Source organism: Bombyx mori, chromosome 15 (assembly GCF_030269925.1).
Source record: "Bombyx mori chromosome 15, ASM3026992v2".
NCBI lineage: Eukaryota > Metazoa > Arthropoda > Insecta > Lepidoptera > Bombycidae > Bombyx > Bombyx mori.
The window spans coordinates 1,643,968-1,666,536 of NC_085121.1; the positions used below are offsets into that span (position 1 = coordinate 1,643,968).

At 37.5% G+C, this 22,569-nt stretch overlaps 2 protein-coding genes across 9 annotated transcripts; both read right to left on the reverse strand.

Moving 5' to 3' along the window:
- Positions 1-119: 119 nt before the first annotated feature.
- LOC101735518 (sulfiredoxin) lies at positions 120-4,661 on the reverse strand. The gene is made up of 4 exons (XM_004928619.5): positions 4,504-4,661; positions 4,031-4,201; positions 3,429-3,559; positions 120-426 (listed from the first exon to the last, which is right to left on the reverse strand). The coding sequence occupies exons 2-4, from the start codon at positions 4,074-4,076 to the stop codon at positions 217-219; spliced, it is 387 nt and encodes a 128-aa protein (XP_004928676.2). The 5' UTR covers positions 4,077-4,201; positions 4,504-4,661; the 3' UTR covers positions 120-216.
- A 694-nt stretch (positions 4,662-5,355) lies between these two features.
- LOC692478 (homeobox protein extradenticle) lies at positions 5,356-22,335 on the reverse strand. Of its 8 annotated transcripts, none has more exons than XR_009974920.1 (8): positions 21,713-22,335; positions 21,287-21,439; positions 20,052-20,212; positions 9,818-9,918; positions 9,556-9,706; positions 8,822-8,918; positions 7,840-8,154; positions 5,356-6,954 (listed from the first exon to the last, which is right to left on the reverse strand). XR_009974920.1 is itself a non-coding variant. In XM_004928617.5 (8 exons), the coding sequence occupies exons 1-7, from the start codon at positions 21,969-21,971 to the stop codon at positions 7,853-7,855; spliced, it is 1,098 nt and encodes a 365-aa protein (XP_004928674.1). In that variant the 5' UTR covers positions 21,972-22,335; the 3' UTR covers positions 5,356-6,954; positions 7,840-7,852.
- Positions 22,336-22,569: the final 234 nt, after the last annotated feature.

Genomic DNA, 22,569 nt, shown 5'->3' on the forward strand with positions numbered 1-22,569 from the left:
AATTAAGGGTGTGATGGAGACCAAAGACATCACGCGCCTTTGCGATATCTTTAAACTCCGGTAATTACCTAACCGCGAGCTTATCTAATCATGAAAACCAAGTAAAAAAACAACTTGTATTATTTAAAAACAAAAATATATTTAAAAGTAACCTAAAAGTATTACAATTTTTACATAGAAATAAATAACCAGATTATTAAATTACTCTAGCCACGTTTATTTTAGATCGGGTGTGCTGCTACCGAGATAAGTCTTTAAATCGGAAACTGTAGATTTGATCAGTTTGGCGGGAATCGTGGGACGATTCAAACGTTTATAGGCTGCGAATCTGTGGCATCCGCCGAAACTGTAGTAGTAATCGCCACCTTGAGAGCCTTTGATCCAAAGTATGTCTATTGGCGGGACGTTGCCTGCTAGCTCTTGCTTCTGAAATATGAAGATTTTACAAAAACCTTTATAGCTGAGTATCTTTAGACTGTTTTTTTTTTCATACCTATTCTAGTGACCTCGAGGGGTCATATTAGATTCACTGAACGAGTGGGTGAGCTTACGGGGCTCCAATCTGGTGACGTTGCTAACACTAGCCCTAGCAAGAGCAGTGCTTCGCAGAATCTACCACTGGATCGGAAACCCGACTCAATGAGAAGATCCGGCGAGAAACTCAGTGGGCCGTGTCTGAGGGTAATATAAAGACTGTAGTGTCGTTACTTAAAAAGGTCAGTCAAGAGTCACGTAATTTTTCAGCAGCTAACTTTGAAGTTGACATTTTTTTCTTTTGTCATATCGCGCAATCAATCAACAGAAAATGAGAGAAAAAAATAATGTAAATAAAAATAGAATCAGTGCTTCACAAATTTAAAAAAGAAGTTTATAGCCTAACATGTCATGAACCGAACGGAAACTGAAAAATAAATTACAATATAAAATAATGGCAATTTCTAATTAGGTATAACATGTATTTTCATTAAGCTACTTCATTACTGGTGGTAGGACCGCTTGTGAGTCCGCGCGGGTAGGTACCACTACCCTGCCTATTTCTGCCGTGAAGCAGTAATGCGTTTCGGTTTGAAGGGTAGGGCAGCCGTTGTAACTATACTTGAGACCTTAGAACTTATGTCTCAAGATGGGTGGCGCATTTACGTTGTAGATGTCTATGGGCTCCAGTAACCATTCAACACCAGGTGGGCTGTGAGCTCGTCCACCCATCTAAGCAATAAAAAATAAAATAAAATAATAATTTCCTAGTACTCAGCGTATTGGCTGCGCCCATGGCGTTGCAACACGTGTATACAATCTGCCTTTGTCTTTCTCTCTGTCATCAAGTCTGCCTTTAGAGGCAAAAAGTCGGATAAGAAACATTTATATTGTATATTTTCATAGCTTGTTTGCGGGTGGTATTATCTAATACATTAATTAGTGTATCAATTGACAGTCTTATTATTGTTATTGTTTTGTCACTTGAAAAAAGATAATGCTAATGGAGGTCGAGCACTCATGTTAAAATAACCTCTAAACATTAAAATTAACGGTTGTTATGTTGCAAATGATTACCGATAAAAGGGGTCAAGCCTCCTTAAGTCGTCGACCTTTTGATAAGTTAAATATTATCAAAATAGTATTGTAATTTTTTTTTTTTTACATTGTCTTTATTAGAATGAAAAGGTTTTACATTTATGTCTTGATACCTACACGTGTGCTCACTATAGGTACCTATTTGTTTACTAGTTGCAGGCCTTTTTCAATGCTGGTTAACCAAGTACCTAATAGTATTTCACTAGTGTGACCTGGTCGCCTCCCGTTGAATCAAAAAATATTAATTATCACAGTACCTACCTATGAAACACACAAGTTTTATAGACACATATTTTGGATCGTGTAAAAGGGCGCATTGTAACTAGGCAATATGTACCTAGCCTATTTCTGCCGCAAATCAATTAAAACGTTCAGTATCGGATGTTCGCATAGCCTTTATACCATACCAACAGTTATTTCTTTCAACTTTGACTTAATGTCTGAAGGCGGTGGCTACATGCCGTGATGTTTATCAACATATAATTTACTGGTGGTAGGACCTCTTGTGAGTCCGCGCGGGTAGGTACCACCCTGCCTATTTCTGCCGTGAAGCAGTAATGCGTTTCGGTTTAAAGGGTGGAGCAGCCGTTGTAACTATACTTGAGACCTTAGAACTTATATCTCAAGGTGGGTGGCGCATTTACGTTGTGGATGTCTATGGGCTCCAGTGACCACTTTACACCAGGTGGGCTGAGAGCTCGTCCACACATCTAAGCAATGGTAACCACTTAACATTAGATGGACTTTATCAACTAACCATCTAGATCAGTCTTTCTCAAAGTGGGCGATAACGCCCCCTTGGGGGCGTTTGAAACATAGAGGGGGGCGTTAAGAGGCCCAGATAAAATGGGGGGCGTTGATGTGGGTTAGGGGGCCGATGTATAATTTGTAATTTCATTTACTTTATATAGTATTTTCAATTTCATTAAAATTAAAACATTTTGAAATTGGAAATACCAGACTGGGTGTTAGATCCTTTTTCAAATGTTAACATAGCAGTATCACCCCAGATGGAAGAATAACTTATAGAACTGACAACGAAAGAGAAAAAAAAAATTGCTACCTACAATTATGGCTACAAAAGTCAATTCCACAGTTGTACCCTGGATTGTGGTCTATCGTTGAATGATTTTTGTAAGCATTCCCATCGTCGTATTTGTGTGAACGTGGATTTAGCGCTGTGACAACGTTGCTTACTAAAAAGAGAAATAATCTGCAAGTTACCAAACGCGGCGACGTACATTGTTTTTGAGTAAAATCGAACCTGATATCAACAAACTTATTAAATATCATGAAATTCATTCATCTCATTATATTAGTATAAAAACGAAAACAGATTACATAATATGTATATTTTTTTCTTTTAATTTCATTAAAATATTTTATTAATATTATAAAGTTAGGTTGTATTTGCTCTCACTGGTAAAAATTTCTAGTTTAGAATGTGAGTTTAAACATCAGAAACGACTAATATAACTTAATTAATTAAAGTAAATAAATTGTTGTTATTAAGTTTTAGGGGTGTATAAAAAATACAGGGTGCTGAAAAATAATTGTTTTTCAAAGGGGGCGGTAAAAGAAATAAGTTTGATAATCACTGATCTAGATCTAGAATAACCATAAAAACTATATATATTTTATTTTATTTTTTATGTTCGTATGTATGTAACTGTTTAGATAAAATTAATACATAAAAATAAGTTTATCTACAGGTGCGCTTATTAAATACGTCGTTGATGAAGGTCGGAAGGGTGGAACAGGGATAAGCCTGATGACTCATTTCACACATGCCCACACAAATCATACTCTGGGACGTTGAAAACGTTCCATTTATACCTTGATAAAGTATAACTAACCTGTATTGTTTCCATGAGAGATTCCACTTTGGCCTCGTCCAGCTCCGGAATGAAGGGCCTGGTGATAACCGACATTGGAACATCATGGACTTCTTCCTTGTAGGCGCTGTGTACACTTGTCATCTTCGAGGCTGACATTAACGAAGCAAAACATAAAAATAAATAAATGCATTTCATTCGGTATCTAATAGGCATCGTGTAATCGACTATGATGATAATTGTTTATCGAAATTTTATCTAAGAATACAAAATTCCGTGAATGAAACGACTTGCCTATGCAAACGGTAAATAAGTTACATTTCTGTTTTATAGTATGGTCTTAAACCAATTTAATATATAAACAGTATTTACAAAAGTCTTTTTTTGGTTTATGTATCCGGAAATATTTGTTTTCAATTACTCTTATTTGTTATTGTAAAATGAAACTTCAAAGTTAATTAATTGCAATGAATTCAATCTAAACCTTACGATTCTTTTCATTTATGATCATAACATTGACAAACCTTGTACTTGATATATGTAGTTCGAGTGATGACAAATAATACATAATTAGTTATGTGTACTAAATAAAAATTATCATCTTTTTTAAAAGTTGTACTCACATCTAGCCGCTGTCGCAGAGGTTAAGCTGGCAATATTCTTTAACATAACCCTAGTCCACCGGAGTCAACCTGACTGCCTGAATGTATTCACTGCACTAACCGAGCGAGGAGTAAGCGGACGGGCGTCGAAAACTGACATAATGAACGAACATGGCCAAGGTCACATTGCGCCTGATAAAATTAAATATACAAACACAACACTATTGTATTATTTTGCAAACAAGTCTTTTTGTGGTGAAAAGTTGGTCTTGGTCGAGACTCGGTCCTACTACTACGGTCTAATTACGTCAATCTAGGGACGCTGTTCCAACTCCATACCTACAAATTTAAGTTAACTTTTACGCGAAGTTACTTTCGAGAAGTTAAAACACTCGCACTAAGCACACTGGTCATAGTCCAGTAACGTCGTAACCACTTACTATCGGGACAATTGTAAGCTCATATGCGATGATTCAAAATAAACAAAAAAACACCTTGGATCACAAGGCAATCCGCGGGATTTACGTTGTGGCGTTTATGGGCCACTTAACACTAGGTCAGTAATGAACTTGTTTGTGTACCGATGTAAATATCAAAAAGAGAGTACCTAGTTCCGGCATTAGTATTAAATTTCTCCAAACTCATCGCGCGTCATCTAACGGTCGTCAAACTATATTAGAGCTATGTGCTACTCCAATATTTATACCATTCTTACATTGTAGGTTCATCAGAATCATCGTTTTGTATAAAAGGATAAAATTCACCAGTCGACAGAAACTTTCGTATTTATAATATAAGATTATTCTATGAATTTCCTTAGGAAACATACTGTTTAGCATAATGACAAGGTAAGCACGTGACTTTGTTTTGTGCACCTACATCGAAAGAACAGCCGCCATATTGGTCTAGTGATGTATAGTGGTAGTGTCATATAAGTAACGACACTACAGTCTATATATTACACTCGGACACAACTCACTGAGTTTCTAGGATCTTCTCAGTGGATCTAATTTACTGACTACAATATCACCACTCTCTGCTTCAATTCCCAGTCTCGAGTCATTAGGTTAAATTCGTCATTAAACTGCATATTGTGGCCATCGTAGCCTTAAAGTTAGGGTGCTCGGTATCCCTACTCGTATCAAGCGATGCGACTATGCCAATGTTCAAATCCCGCAGGCAGGTACGGGATTTTACCATATTTCTATCACGTGTAATTAACTTACCTAAATGAGAAAATTTTGGGCTAAGGGAACCAAGCCATAATTCCAGATGATTATTCCTTGTATACAATTAAGAGAAGTGAAAACAAAAGTTGGGAATTTCAAATAAAAAAAAAACGTCAATTATAACTACACAAAAAATGTATTTAGTCAATCTGATGGTCGCAATAACATTGAACTCGTCGTCGTATACATGGTGTCCGCGTCGTCACATATAAATATAGTAAGTTCTAAACCATAATTATTAATGGCGACGACGCGTCTCTTTATAATATTAACGTTCCACAGTTTTAAACAAATATTTTTTTAATTTCTCCGTTTAATTTCTCGTATACTGTTTCAGATATTTTGTTTTTAGAACACGTATAATGTGACGCTCGCAACGTTTCCGTAATAGTCGTCTACGTGGAACTAAATAGTCTTGATCCTTCTGCGATAGTCAACGACGAAACATAATAAAACTTACAACTGAACGAGATAAAGTGATGCCGCACCGACAGCACCATGTTGTTAAATTTACAAAAAAAAATCACTGAAGTTTTATATATTCACAACAAAAATCATGTCAAATAATAAAAATAATAATCACATGATTACATTCAAAATATCGATTAAAAAATCAAGTAATAGTATAAAATAATCAATTCCATTAACATGCTCGACACAGTAACACAACCATTCATTAAAATATAAAATTGCACACGAATGTCCGCACTATCAACGGTATATAAACATGGGCGTGCGTACTTTTCTCAGACATTTTTTTTTTTTCTACATATAAATGAATGGCAACACAGTCAAATTTCGTTCCAAACATTAATCTGTAGATGAATCAAAAACATAATTCAAGTCTTAATTTTTCATAATGGCAATAATAATGGGCAGATCTAACACGTACATGATTGAGGGCGGACCGAAATTTCGCTGTTAAATTTAAAATGAGAACTAAATTAAAATCGATAACATATGTTTAGTTAAGTACCAAGTCGGAAAATAACAATATCTAAGCCATTTTAGTATACACGGTAGGGACGCATTAGTGGAAATATTACAGCACAAAATATCTGATCCCTTAAATCTATAATGTTACACTATAAACTAAGACTTACAGCTATCGTATAAATATAACCACCGTAGAGTTGAATAGTGAACGTACAGAGATCCCGGCCTTCTGATTCTCGACATAATTAATACTAATACTGTCCAAATAATTACTTCAAAAAATTATAACTGGTATTAAAATAATAATAAAAACAAAATAATACTAATAAAGTTGCCTTTTCAAGTCGTTTTAGAAAAATATTGTATAAAATAAATACTGGGGGCCAGTCATATAGATTAATAAAAATTAAATACATTTCAATTACATTTACCTCCAAAAATACGATAAAAATATTATGTAACGTGCTAATAATGCATAGTATACAATGTTCTATGTCCTAAGGCAAGGGCTACACTCTCAGAACACATTTCTCATCGTAACAATACTTCAGTAATGGAACTTTAAATATTCAAATACATGAGAAAACAAGCAGTGAACAGTTTTAAATAATTTACATTCCATTGATTTGGAATATTGCAGGTTGCAGAGGTCGTTGTGTTCCGAGAGGGCGCGTAGAGGCGAGCACTCGCAGTACTCCTTTACCTAACGATATACATAATATTATGTAATGTAAATGGCAATTCAGTGGAAGCTGCACGATTATGCGTCATGTCGTCAACCTGAAATGGATGCAAATTATAAATTTACTAGCTGACCCGGCAGACTTCGTAGTGCCTAAACCTAAACCTCTGTATAACATAAACTTAAAACAAACAAAAGGAATCCGTCCGACGGGGGACACATCAAAGGAAAAACAAAATTGTTATTTTTATGTAATTCCGAGCATTTTCATATTTATCTACCTTTTAAACCTTCTCTGGACTTCCACAAATAATGCAAGACCAAAATTCGCCAAATCGGTCCAGCCGTTCTCGAGTTTTAGCGAGACTAACGAACGGCAATTCATTTTTATATATATAGATTTGCAGTATAGATTGTGACAGAGAATCCTCCAAAAGTATTATGTGGAAAGGTCACATTTGAAAATTATTTAAATTAACTGTAAATTGTCTTTAACTGGTTTTTATTTTTTTGGGGAGTATGGCTGTATTGCTGATCACCCGGAAGGTTTTCTAGTTGGAACTTGTCCTTCTGATGTTTCAAAAAGAGAGAGAGAGAATAGAAAAGCATTTCAGTTTTCAAAAAAAGATGTGTCAGATAACATCCCTAATTAGAATTTGAAGAACTGCAGATAAAGTTATGAAGTACTGAGGGTATTACGGTATGAGCTATGTCGTGCCATCTGCGTTTATGCCACCATCAGTTGGATCGATACTTTCAGCTTTTAAGATGAAATAAAAATATGGCTAGCGTTGCTTAAGCCTTAATTTTTAATTCAATAGAGCAATACAACTTGATTGAAGTAATATCGAAGGTCGCCACATTGTTACCACATAGATGTTGTTATGCTTTGATTTTGATATTTTATGTGTTGTGAAAAAAATTAGGTCAAGAAAAAAGTCCTGACTGGGCATTGGTAAAATGTTGATATAAAAGATAGTTACATATGTGTGGCGATTAGGGCGATAGATCCTGGTGCATGGGGTCGTAGGGCATGGAGGCGTCGTAGGGCGGCTGCTGGTCGTAGGGCGGCGCCGGCAGCGAGTAGCCCAGCGAGTCCTGGGGCGGCGCCGGCGACATCAGCGGAGTGGCCGCGCCCGAGGCTCCGCCCAGCGAGTACGGCGACGCGCCCGCTGCTGCACGCACACGCGCACACACTCACCACTCTCCGCACGCACACGCACACGCACACGACTACTCATACAGCTGCTTCACATTAGGTCCCCACCCTCCACCGGAACGGAATTCATCCCTACTACCTGGAACCGCTGCGGGTATCACAATGCGTTTCCAGAAATACTTTACTACATTCCAACAGTTCGAGTCAAGCCCCACCTCAATATTCACCCCGGTGCTATCCACAGTACGGACGTGTGTCTCTCTTCAAACAGGCAGTCCTCAATTATAAGAAGAGCTTTTATGCTCTTAGCAACGGCGATGGCCGTAAGGGGCGGTAACCACTTCCGATAAGTTTTATTACAGCTTACAAAGACAATCGAAACAATAATTTCAAATTTAAATTTGTCACTGGCCATATTTTGTCAACATTGTGTCCACAGGTTTGATACAACTGATAGCTTTTCTCTTCTTTTTTTTGCCACTCTACCCTTTCTACCATACATTGTTCTCTACCGTAACGATGCCGGTCCGACCTAATGTGAACTAGCGCATTGTGATTTAGTCATCTCAATGATAAAATCATGTATTTGTTTAGTCGTGACGTCATAGGTTATTTATGTGCGGCAAAAACTACTGTTACACTTGAATTGACTTCAATGCAGTGCTGATCATTTTGTATACTACTAATTTCATCGACTTACTCCTTTACTAATCAATCTCATTATCACCTGAATTTGTAATTAAGATTAAGCTCTTAATTCAATAAATAAATTGAAAACTAAACATGTTTACGTTAGTCCCACTCACCGGCTGCTTTCTTGGCAGCATAAAGGTTGGCCTCCTCTTGCGCCTTGCCAATGTTCTTCTTGTAGCGAATGCGCTTGTTGCCAAACCAATTAGAGACCTGCAATAGAAACCAACACTTACTCCCACATTCTTGAAGACACTCATTATCTGCTGTTTGTATATATAAAAATGAATGGCTGTTCGTTAGTCTCGCTAAAACTCGAGAACCGCAGGACCGTTTTGGCTAATTTTGGCCTTGAATTATTTGTGAAGTCCAGAGAAGGTTTAAAAGGTAGATAAATATGAAAATGCTCGGAATTAAATAAAAATAACAATTTTGTTTTTCCTTTTATATGTCCCCCGTCAGATGGATTCCTTTGGTTTGTTTTAAGTTTATTTTATACAAAAGTTTGGGTCTATTATTTATAGATTGAGGCACTACGAAGTCTGCCCGGTCAGCTAGTTTAACTAAATAGTTTATAATATTGTCTTTTTCAACTCACTTAAACTTGAAATACATATTCCTAATTCATTAAAATTAGTCAAAGCAATATGTGTCCTCGCGTTTGTGCGCTACCTGCGACACAGTAATGGCGCACTTCCTGGCGAGCTCCTCCTTGACTTCCTCGCCGGGGTAGGGGTTGTCCAGGTGCGAGTAGAAGTACTCATTGAGCAACTCTATCGCGTGCTTGGTGAAGTTACGTCGCTTGCGTCTCGCGTCTAGGAAGCTGTAAAGCGAGCCAAGGGTCCGTTACCTGCGATACGGTAATGCCGCACTTGCGCGCCAGCTCCTCTTTCGCCTCCTCGCTGGGGTACGGGTTCGACAGATGCGAGTAGAAGTATTCATTGAGGATCTCCGACGCTTGCTTGCTGAAGTTACGGCGCTTTCTGCGCGCGTCCAGGAAACTGCAAGCGGGAATCGTATTCGTTTTTCATTGTTTTAATTGAGGCCAAAGTTGAGCTGGTTGTAAAATAATTTTCTTAATGTAGACGTTGTAATGTTTGTCATTCATTTACCGTGAGCGCAGAATCATCACTGCCTCGCAAGTGGACTGCTTGAGCTGCATCTGGATGGAGCTAAACTTCTTGTGAATTATTTGCACCATGCGTTCAATTTCCTGCCACAAAAACACGTTTATTTAATTAATAAGCATTAATATAATAGTCCAGGATTCGTGAGAGAGCAAAGATCGACGCTTTTGAAATGTGGCGTTGGAGACGGATGTTGCGAATTCCATGGACAGCACGCCGGACCAATGGACCTGTCCGCTATCTGCTTCCAACGTATTCTCGCGTACTTCGGCCACATTGCTCGTAGAGGCCCCGATAACTTGGAGAAGCTAATGGTAGTTGGTCAGGTTGACGGGAAAAGATCACGCGGACGCTCACCTATCTGCTGGTCTGATCTGGTTAAGACGCTTACCAGCCTGCCAATAACCGAGGCTATAAAGACCGCCGAGGACAGGAAGACGTGGGGAAGCATTGTACATCGAGTGGTCCACATTTTAGATTAGACACGACCTTCAGTAATGAAGAGACCGACTCAGAAGAAGAAGAAAAAGAAGAATAAAATAGTATGGATTCTCTTAATCAAAAATGTAAATGTGTAACCTCTTTTTATGTTTATTTTGTACTTTGTACTGATACTATAAAAATTGAAATAATTTGCCCATATTGGATATCAGTACATCAACTAAGGATTGGTAAAAATATCGGTGTAGACGCGAGATAAGCAAACTACGAAATATTTGAAATTTGGTCGTTGCAAATGAAGGACACAGACTGCGGGAAGAAACGATAAGAAGTGGCAGTTCTGCGTTAAAGGAAGGATGCACAATACCTTTATGTAGTCCTTGCTGCAGACTCGTACCACTCCGCGATGAGAAACACCAACGATTTCACTTATTTACGTATTTAACATAACAAAGACACGAAGCGCGCGCGCGGTTGTTCAGCCATATTTTTTCGTCTTTGATGTCACCACACGATCTCGCTCGCACGCATCCGTAGGTAAAAGTGCCGGAGAGGGATGGGACAGGATTTGCAAAACCAAATTAAAATGTTGCTATTTTTCGAAACTTAAAACTAACAGTTTTAAACCAGCGCAACCATTCCCCCGGGCTTGAAGGGACGCCTTCAAAGTATTATCTAACTAAAACGTGTATTATCTAACTAAAACTAAAAAGTGTATTATCTAACAAACGAATAACAATAAATTCAAATAAGTACGCTACGTTTATCTACTATTACGCTATGTTCCTACAAGAATTAAGAATTTATACTATATCTATATACAACTAACCTAAATAATATGAAAAATCTAAATGTGCTACTGGTTGGGTAGTGGGCAGAGTCGCACCACGGGACGCAAATACGATCCGATCGCTGTCTTAACCCGTGCAATGCGTGTAACTCCCGTAGAGTCCGGAAACACTTCTTCCACGACACCCAAAGGCCAGTGTAGAGGAGGCGAATTATCGTTAATCAGAATCACCACCGAGCCGACGACGACTGGATCGACCGGCGTGTTCCATTTGCGGCGTGATTGCAACGTATGAAGGTATTCCCGTCTCCAGCGCTTCCAAAACGATTGAACTAATTTGTCTAGCAAATCGTGTCTAGCAAGAGTAGTTAAATTTTCATCGATTTCTTCCGCAGGCAAGCATTTCAAAGGCGTGAGATTCAAAAAATGCGCAGGAGTTAAGGCAAGCGGTTCTGAAGGATCACTAGAGAGTGTTCCACATAAAGGTCGTGTATTCATTACCGATTCGATCTGAGTGAGAACAGTACATAGCTCTTCAAACGAAAGAATTGTATCACCTATAACGCGATATAGATGAGACTTTAAGCTTTTGATATTAGCCTCCCAATTCCCGCCAAAATGGCTAGCTGTCGGTACATTTAGGGACCAATCAATGCGATTTTCAGCTAAGACGTGACCAAACTCTGTATTATGATACTTTGAACAAAGAAATTCATGAAGTTCTGAAAGCTTGCGTTTAGCACCTATATAATTTGTTCCATTGTCCGAATAAATTCTACCCACCGGGCCTCGTCTAGATAGGAACCGCTTGAAGGCTCCCATGAAACTAGCTGTGCTTAAATCACCAGCCAGTTCTATATGTACTGCGCGCATAGTCATGCAAACAAATAAACACACGTAAGCTTTGGTAGAACGAATACCTCGCCCACGTGTTATGGTAACCTTAAAAGGGCCAGCATAATCTGTACCCGTGTGAATGAAGGGTTTAGCGGATTGAACGACACGACAAGAACGATGATCCGCCATTTCAGGGAATGTTGGCTTAGGACGAAGTCGAAAGCAAGGCATGCATTTGTGTATCCTATTCCTAATTAAATTACGAGCAGAAAGTATCCAATACTTCTGACGTAAGAGCGCCATCAGCAGGTCAGGACCGGCGTGACAATTTAATTTATGATGATATTCGACAAGTAAATTCAAGATCGGATCTTTTCTCGGAAGCAAAATGGGATATTTCTCGTCGTAGCTCAAGTCAGAGTTTCTTAAACGTCCCCCTACTCTAATTACTCCATCTTTAAGAAATGGTTTTAAGTGTCGAAAAGCAGGGCTACAAACTTGACCTTCCTCGAGCTTCGCGATCTCGGCGCGAAAATAAAACCATTGAAGTTCACGAAGAATTAATAACTCAGCGAACTCATAATCCGATGCTGACATGTGATATCTGTGAGGTAACAATTTTACAAATCGACAAACGAAAACTACACTGCGCAATAGTTTAAACCAAGATGAGATACGATCTCCTAGTGATAATATAAGAGATTTTTCATTTAAAGTAGCGGCGAGAAAAGTCTGTTTCTTTTCTTCCGGCGCCTCAGGCTCTACGGAAGGATTAAAAGGAACAGCAGGCCACTGCGCGACATCCAAATGTGCCCAAGGGGGGCCACTAAACCAAAGCGGGTTATTAATTATTTGGGAAGGAGTGAGGCCACGCGACAAACAATCAGCGGGATTGTCTTTACCAGACACGTGATATAGATTTTGTGGAGATAAATAGCTTTGTATCTTCGTCACTCTGTTAGCCACAAAGGTGCTCCATCGATGAGGCGATGAATGTGTCCAACAAAGTGCGACTGTTGAGTCTGAAAACGCGAATATATTGCGAAAAACAATGCGATTTTGACAAGCAACTACTACATTTTTTATAAGCTGAGCGAGTATGAGAATCGCGCAAAGCTCAAGTCTGGCGAGCGACACAACCTTTTTAGGAGAAACCTTTGATTTTGCTGTTATCAAACGTATTGTATTATCATTGTTATTTTGAACGTGAAAATATATCACCCCCCCATATGCTTTCTCACTGGCGTCTGCGAAACCTAAGATAGTCGCGATGCTGTCGACGTTCATACCTACGTGACGTGGGATCTTTATATGAGAAAGCAAAGGAAGTTCTTCTTTGAATCGGCTCCACATTTTTACTATATCTTCGGATGGAGTGTCATCCCAATCACAATTGCTCAGCCACAACTGCTTAATAATAAGTTTAACGAACAGGACGACCGGTGCGACAAATCCCATGACGTCCCATATTTTAGCAACACATGACAGTATTGTACGTTTAGTACAAATTTCAATCGGAGTGTCAATTTTTATACAAAATTTGTCCGACGTAGGAGACCAACACAAGCCGAGTACTTTATGCTGGTTCGACTCATCGAACTCCTTGACACCTGGCAGGCGATGCGACGGCGGGATCGAATCTAACACTACTTGTGAGTTACTCGTCCACTTCACCAGCTCGAACTGACCGGCCTTCATGAGACCTATCATATCAGAAGCGGTCGATATGCCGATGTCTTCAGTTGGAATTGAATAAACAAAATCGTCCATATATAGGCTAGTATCAATAATTTCTCTGGCCCGCGGGTAAGCGACACCTTCATCAGCTGCCAGCTGTTTAATAGTACGCAACGCATGAAAAGGACTAGACTTAAGCCCGAAAACTACACGATTAAATTCGTAAACTTGTAATGGTTGTTGAGGAGAAAAACGATATAGAATGCGTTGAAAACGCCTGTCAGATTCTCTGACTCCAATACTCAGAAACATCTGACTAATGTCAGCGGAAAGGGCAACCGGAAACAAACGAAAATTAATAATAATATTAAATAAATTTCCTTGGAAATTTTGTCCACGATATAACAGATCATTGAGCGAAACATTAGTAGTAGTCTTACAACTACCATCGAGTACGACTCTTAATTTGGTTGTGACCTTATCTTCTCTGATTACACCATGATGCGGAATAAAATAAGAAATATCTGAACTGTCACTATCTACAGCTGAGAGATAGTTCTTCTCTAAATATTCGAGAATGATGTTGTCGTACGCTAATTTTAGCTGCGGAGAAGCTTGCATCTTTCTTTCTAAGCAGTAAAATCGATTTTCACTTGCTTGACGCGAATTACCGAGAGTGTTAACATCACCTTTAAAGGGCAAAGCCACCACGTATCGTCCGTCACTATCTCGTGTGGTAGTACTGGTATAAAACTCCTCAGACATTTTGTCCTCGGGGCTGATTACAGACGGCACGTCTACCTCCTCTAATTTCCAAAACTTCCGAATTGTGGAGTCTAACGGGTCTCCGGTACAGCAATATGAAAGGCTCTCGTTGCTAGCTACACGAACGGGAGCGTCACCAACAATAACATAACCGAGGATAGTCTCTAACGCGATCGGCGAGGCATGCGAAGGCCGTCCTCGAACCTTGTTCGATAAGAGCAGATGCGGGAAAATCGAAGCTCCAATCAACAGTTGGATCGGGCCTGGGTTAAAGTAAGTATCGTCTGCCAATGCTATGTCTTCGAAATTCGATAAAAGAGAGGCATCAACTGTGGTAGTCGGTAAACGTTCAGTAATTTTATCTACTACTAACGACTCCATAGTATAATTTACGTTACGATCGAAACGAGAATAAAATTTTATTTCTACAGAACCTTCAATTGTTTTGCTAGAACCTCCTATTCCCTTTACTACGGAACAAGCAGGTCTATTATTTATGTTCAAACCCAATCGTCGACAACAATCACGAGTGACAAAACTGCTTTGAGACGCGCCATCCAACAACGCGCGTACACAATGCTCCCTACCACGTGAATCAATAACAACTACACGTGCGGTCGCAATTAGTACCGTAGTAGGACTGCGTAAGATGCGGTTATAACCTTTCGATAAAGTGCACAGCGTTACGTCATCCGTGCTGACGCGAGCTGGAGCAATGCCCATATCATTTAAGCCTACCGAAGAAGGCATGGAGGGCCGTGCGACAGCCGATGCTCGTGTACCTGGTGACTGCGTGCGTCTAGCATTCGAATGCGCTTTACTCGCGACGGGTTCATTTCCGAAACATAATAAAGTGTGATGCTTAGAATTACATTTTTTACATAAAGAGGACGACCTACACGCGGAAACACGATGACCGCTACTTAAACAATTTATACATAAATTGTTCGATTTGACGAATTGAAACCGCTCATTCGGTTTATAACTATTAAAAACCCTACATTTATAAATTTGATCATGTTTGTCACGACACAGACTACATACCGTTGACTCAGAACTAGATGTATAAGCCTGTGTAGATGACAACCATGGAGTTAATAAGTACCTACAACTGGAGTGCTGTCTGATGCCGAGAAATCGGTCTCGAAAGAGAATACTTTTTGGTCGCGGTGTCCTTGTCTAATGTGGTGACCATATAAAATTTATTTATAGGATAAAATTATACACATGCATCAGTTTTGAATTTACCTTAAGTAATTCTGTGTAACCCTATGTAAATACAAAACACGTGCTTGCAACGTTTTATTTATGTAAATTCAATTCTAAACATTGCTTCGTCGTCATGGTGCCTTTTTTCGACGTTTTTTTTTGGAAGTTGCTGCGTTGTCGAAAATCTAGCACTGAGTTTTATTACAAACATCATTACCTCAGTGCTATTACTTAAACTTCCTCAAACTCATGTTTAACGTCCGAATACTCAACCGCGACTTAAATATTATGTTGAACTTAATTACGCAATTCCTACTTTAGTGTACTGGCTAAGTGGGCCGTGCAAATTAATATTTGACACACTGAGTGAGACACTGCAACACACATGGTCTGCGCGTATCGGGTGCTCTTTTCCTACATTCACATCTTCAATTGATTTAAAATTACTTGTATTTTTACTTCTGTGCTATTATCATGACACGTGTATATTAAGTCTACTAGTTACATTTTAGGAAATAAAACACAATGGGTAATAAAATGAAATGAACTGAAATTCATTTATTTGTTATATGTAAACAATTAAATAACTCTTAAATGACAAGTCAATACACATAACACAATACACATAGTACTTGATCTCTATTTACAAAATATTGGTTATATTATTATTATTAAGTTCAGTAAATTTTCTGTAATCTTATAATATAACATTTCCTCTATTTATTTTTAAGTAAATTCTTTTTTTTCAACGAAATACATAATTTATTTTAATCAATATCTAAGTGGACCATGAGTATCATTAAAATTTCGCAATTTAAATTTCAATTCAATTAAAAATCGCCATTTTTCTTTAATAAATCTAAAATCGACTTTATATTTACAATCACTATTTCACGACTTTTAAGTTTTTGTTTCAATACCTTAACATCTTGTCGTAATTTTGCTTTTCTCGGGGTATTTTTTATTTCTTGCGTTTGAGTACTTGATTCTTCTTGTTTGACCTTTTTAAAGGACATTTTCCAGAAATTCCAAAGTCATATTTACTAGAAGATCCTCCTCGTTCGCTTAACGTCAGGCAAATGATATACATGCTTGCGTGCGACGCTATTCAATACAATAAAAAAAGTTCAAGAAATACCACGTGATGGCTCTTATAATATGAAAAATACATTGCAAAATTATAGTTTTCACGATTGTTTTTTCAAATTTAGTATATGACATAGATTAAGTACAATTTACAAGACAAATGGTATTAAATATTATAATGAGAAAATATATCTCACATTTTAAAAATATATGCTCACACTAGTAAAAATTTTATCAATGAATCTGACATATGGAAGGATATTCCACAAACTGGAGAGGATTCTCGCTTAAAACCACTTATATTAAAAGTGTTCACCATGATTACACGGAAACTTTCACGATTTTCGAAAAAAAAACAAGCCACAAGCTGTATCAGTGCCATTTTAACTTCGCACTACAAACGTAAATAGACGCCATTTTTCTTTTAATCCATTCATAGCTCTTTTTCGGTGATGCCAACAATTAATCTGGCTTCCCACCAAATTCAACATGAAAACCATCAGAAATCTACGTACCTACCATAAAATTTTCCATTAAACAGAGTTCTTATTAATATAGAACAAAATTTTTTTTGTTAATGAGCTTTATTAATATATGATGTTCTATTAAAAATCAATATATATCATATAATCAATACTTCTTATATAATTTATTTTAATAAATTGTCATCATCAGAAAATAAATTCACCATAACTTTGTACGTTTATGTTGAACCAATTTAATTTTTGACGTTGATGGAAATTCTAAATTGTCGCAATATTTTCTAGTTAAGTTTAAGTCACATCGTTTAAATAATATGTATTTAGATATATTATTGTCATAAAATGTTTAAAATCCTGTAAAGTGGATTGATTTTAACCTTTTCAATAATTTTCAACAACGCCCAAGCTACTAAAAAATCCACTAACCACTAAAAGCCATTTTTGATAACTAAGACGGGGGTCCAAATTCCGAGATTTTATGGAAAATCCTCTAAGCTAGCAACACTGCTTTTTGTTTGTAAAATGTGCGAGAGGGACACCACCACTTAATAATCATTCTCTTTTCAGACCGTTTTTCCTTACATCTTTTGCTATTTAAAAATAAACTTTAAGCCATAGAGATAAAGTATATTTTTAGTTTTTATGTCAAACGAAGTAAGCACTCCAGTTAGAATAGTAACTCTATGATGACAACTTAGAGTCAAACTGCCTTTTGTTGGCAGCCTTGGGAACCGATGACGTGCGTTCTAATACTTTTATGTGATCACGAACAAAAGACACTAGATCTACAAACAATGGTATTTCGCATCCCTTATTATTTAAGCGCTGATAGGATTCAAACGCACGGGCAGTGTCTGTGTCTAATTTTTTAAGCGCAACATGCAAAAATGTAAAATCCGATAGGTCATTGACCTTCAAGTTTTTTAAAGCGGCTACCGACGATGCGAACTTGTCCAAAAATAATTCTAAATTACTAGGCTTTGCAGAAGAGATAGGTTTAAATTCAAATAATTGATCTAAATACGCAGTAGCAGATAGACGTTTATCTTCGTATTTGCTATTTAATAAATCAAAAATTAACGAATAGTTTTCGGCGCTTGGAGTAATTCCCGCGCATACGGAACGAGCCCTGCCGGTTAATTTGCCTATCAAATAATAAAGTTTCTCAGAGTCCGTTAACGATGTATTATTATGTACGACATTCCGAAAGCTAGAGATAAACAAAGGCCAGTTTTTTATATCGCCATTGAATTCGGGAATTTCTATTGGGGGTAGTTTTGGAATCCTATGTTGACCAGCCAGCGTAACGTGATCCCCCGTTTGCGATTGCGATTGTAACCTTTTGGCAGCTCGTTTCACGCAGCCTAAGAGATCTTCAAACGCCGTAAGAGGTTGATAATTAACTAAATAATCGGGATTAGCCTTTAACTCCAACAAGATTATTTTATCGAGCACACCTTCAAAATCTTCACGCAATGAATCTACTGTTTCAAAGTCGCACAAAAAAGCGTCAGCGTTGAATGACTTTGAATCCATATCTCTAACTTGGCTAGAAATGCTTTGCATGCGGGAGAATATCCTATCTCTTTTGGCATATAACATCTTTAAATTAGTATCTGAAGGTGCCATTTTAAGATAAACGTAAAATAAATATTTCAAATTAACAAACTAACGATATTCGAAGCGGCGGGAAAGGTAAACACCTACCTACGAGTACAAATTTATGCGAATAGTACAAATGTTAATAAATATTTTAGAGTAAAAAACTAAAGATAATATTCGAAGCGGCGGGTGTTATTAGCACACAGGAATACGCTACTACCTGTCGCCTGGCGTTTCCTATCTATCGCCTTTTACGATATCCCAGGAAGAGGCGGGAGTGGTGCTATTCTACGTAAGGCACCCGACACCACACGGGGAACCTACCCTGAATACCTAAAACTAATGTATGCGGCCGGCTCGAGGCGTACGCTCGACCGGTGATCTAACAAAGAATAATATAAGAAACCAGAACGCGGGTTTTCTATCTACCTAATTTGATATTGTAAATAAGTGATTATAATGTGAACGAAAACGATATTTAAGACGAAAGCAGGAAAAGCGATATTTTTTCGAAGTACCTACTTGGTACGCGGTTCTAATGATATTAGGTAAATTAGGTAACCTAGGCAATGGTTGGCGCTGATTTAATACGAATCCGGCTCGTTTGGACCAAAAAATGTAGACGCGAGATAAGCAAACTACGAAATATTTGAAATTTGGTCGTTGCAAATGAAGGACACAGACTGCGGGAAGAAACGATAAGAAGTGGCAGTTCTGCGTTAAAGGAAGGATGCACAATACCTTTATGTAGTCCTTGCTGCAGACTCGTACCACTCCGCGATGAGAAACACCAACGATTTCACTTATTTACGTATTTAACATAACAAAGACACGAAGCGCGCGCGCGGTTGTTCAGCCATATTTTTTCGTCTTTGATGTCACCACACGATCTCGCTCGCACGCATCCGTAGGTAAAAGTGCCGGAGAGGGATGGGACAGGATTTGCAAAACCAAATTAAAATGTTGCTATTTTTCGAAACTTAAAACTAACAGTTTTAAACCAGCGCAACCAATCGGCCAGGTATAAGTTAGAAAGTAATTTATATATTACTAACAACCCGCCCTCGCTTCGCGTCGGAAACTGTAATTTATTATTAATTTCTCCACTATGTAATGGATGTTATTATAAATATAAACCTTCCTCTTCAATCACTCTATCTATTAAAAAAACGGCCTCAAAATCTGTTGTGTAGTTTTAAAGATTTAAGCATACATACAGATATAGGGACAGAGAAAGCAACTTTGTTTTGTACTATGTAGCGATTATTATTATTGAAAACTGTACTTATTATTAATTACAAGACAGCTTATATAATTTTGTTCAAAATACCTTAGGGGTGATAGGTCTGGTGCGACTTTGCTCTCTTAGCAAATTCATGACGTGTGTAGTGAACTCATTGCAGGCATTCTCGTACTTGTCGAGCTCCTGATGATAGATCTGCCGTATCTGCGCCAGTTTTGCACGGTAGTCCGAGTGCTCGATGGCATTATCTGCTTGAGTAACAGTCACTTAGTTGCCGCACGACATTACTTTACAATTTTTTTTTTTTTTTAATTCTATTCTATCTATTTATACAAGCAATTAGTATTTTTACTGCACTTTAATCTGACATTCCTTGAATACCAATTCAATCAAAAGTTATTAGAGTGAAATGCTAGTATTTAATAATAATAAAAAAGGTTTTTATATCCAAATTTTTAGAAGTGTATGACATTTATCTGTATGTTTGAAAAATTCTACAATGTCAGCCAATTCTAATACTGATCATCAAAACTTTGACTTGGTTGCCCCTGACTGTTAGGCTGAATTTTGTTGGTTGGAATCCCCCATTGGGCCAATAATGTTGACAAATAGGTTTGTTTGAGTATCTAATATATATTACAGACTTAAATTTAGAAAGCCATATTAACTCTACTCCTCCTGCAAAAGGGGAATTCTAGTTTGAAGTCATTTATGATTTAACCCAAATATCCATTTATATGGATCAGACTACATGATTATGCCATTAATATTTTTATATGAACTATATATATTCTCTACGTGACTGTGATGCTTACCTATCCATAACACAAGGTAGGCAATTAACTAATAAATATAAGTTAGACATAACATAGAAACATATAGACTATTAGTAAATATTAAGACAAAAAGGTTTCCTAATTATTATATGATTTTAGAACTACTTGAAAAATTATCAAATGATGAAATATTTCCAAATCTAATCTATAGTCTAGTTTTAATTTAAGTTTACAGGTCTTTTGGCAAAATAATTGTAATGCATGAACATTTACTTTTTTAAAACCACTTTTCACCACTTTTCACTGTGATAAGAATATCTACAGACCCTTGAGCTTTTTCAGTACATCTAAACTAAATTACTCATTGGTAAGATAACTTTCAAATGTACTATTGTTAATAAATGTGGTGACTGGAAAACTATCATATAAAAAGAGCATTCAAATTTATACACGGGTTCATTGATAAATACTAATATATGATTTTTTTTCTATTCCTTTGTAAGAACTTCAACTGGAAATTTTTAAATGTAATCAATTTCAATTTACCCCATTCACCGGCCGCAGCAGATGCCGAGGCGGCAGCACCAGCACCTCCACCTTTCTCTGGTCCAGCTACACCCTCCGCAATCAACATATTGTCAAGCCTCATCAGCTGGGGATCAGGTGGCTCCTCCTCTTGAGTGTTTCTCAGAGATAGCACTGCGGATTATAGGAAGTTTATTTGATGTAAGAGTTACAAAATATATAGGAATCGTGATTCAAATGAAAATTTAATCTTCATAATTAACAATTTTTTGTTTTGGACTTTTGTATCTGATTTTATCTTTTATGTTGTTACATGTCCCTTGTTTAAGGCAAACTTCTGTAACTTGTAGAAATTGTTTATGTTTAACATCAAATGTTTATGTTATTAATGTTTATATAATATTTATATCTGTAACATCTCCATCGATGAGATAAAACAATAAATACCTGTCTTTTCTTTAATTTCACAGAGTACTGAAAACAGAGCAGGCTTCATTCTATGGCAGTTCAGCGTGTGTTTTCTCGCCTGCGCTTCATCTAAGCTTTGATCTGTAATGTTCATTATTTGTTGTAAAATTTCGCCAATGTCCTGCTTGCGAGCTTCGCCTCCTTCAGAGGCTGGTGCGCCTTCTCCTCCAGGCAGCCCATAACCCTGCGGTCCCATCATTCCGCCGCTATGCGCCATCATCCGGTTCGGATCGTCCATTGCTAACTGGTCTTGACAGTCAATACATAAATAACTTTAATGTCTTATTCTAATTACGTATACTTATTTTGTACGTGATTTTCAATTTCAATTGGTAAACCAAAATTCAAAGTAAACGTGAAGAACGAAACTCCACTCGTTGAATACCAACTATAAAATGGCCGCCTCCCTTTGTGCCAGTTTGTACTTGTGCTGTCAAATGTAATCAAATGTTTCACACTGGAAAAAGAAAACAAACAATTAAACTATACGTTAAAACTGTTCCTATCACGCTCAATCTCATCACTATGAACAGAGTAAATTAAAGCGAGAAAGAGACAACCGCTGAGATTAATGTCTAGCGTAAGCTGCTATCTCACAGATCTCACTGCCAACATAAGAGTTGAAAACTTAAACCATAACCTACCATAAAGTACGTTTAATCTATGGACTATGCAGAACATAGATTATACACTTAATATTGAGAAGTGCTTACAGAATATGAGAGGTTTCCATGGTTAGCTACTTCTCATAGTAACTAATAAGCTAATTTGTACCTGTCGTTCGAAAAAGGCCCGTGTCTCAAATGGTTTGTGCATGATCACATCACGACTTATAA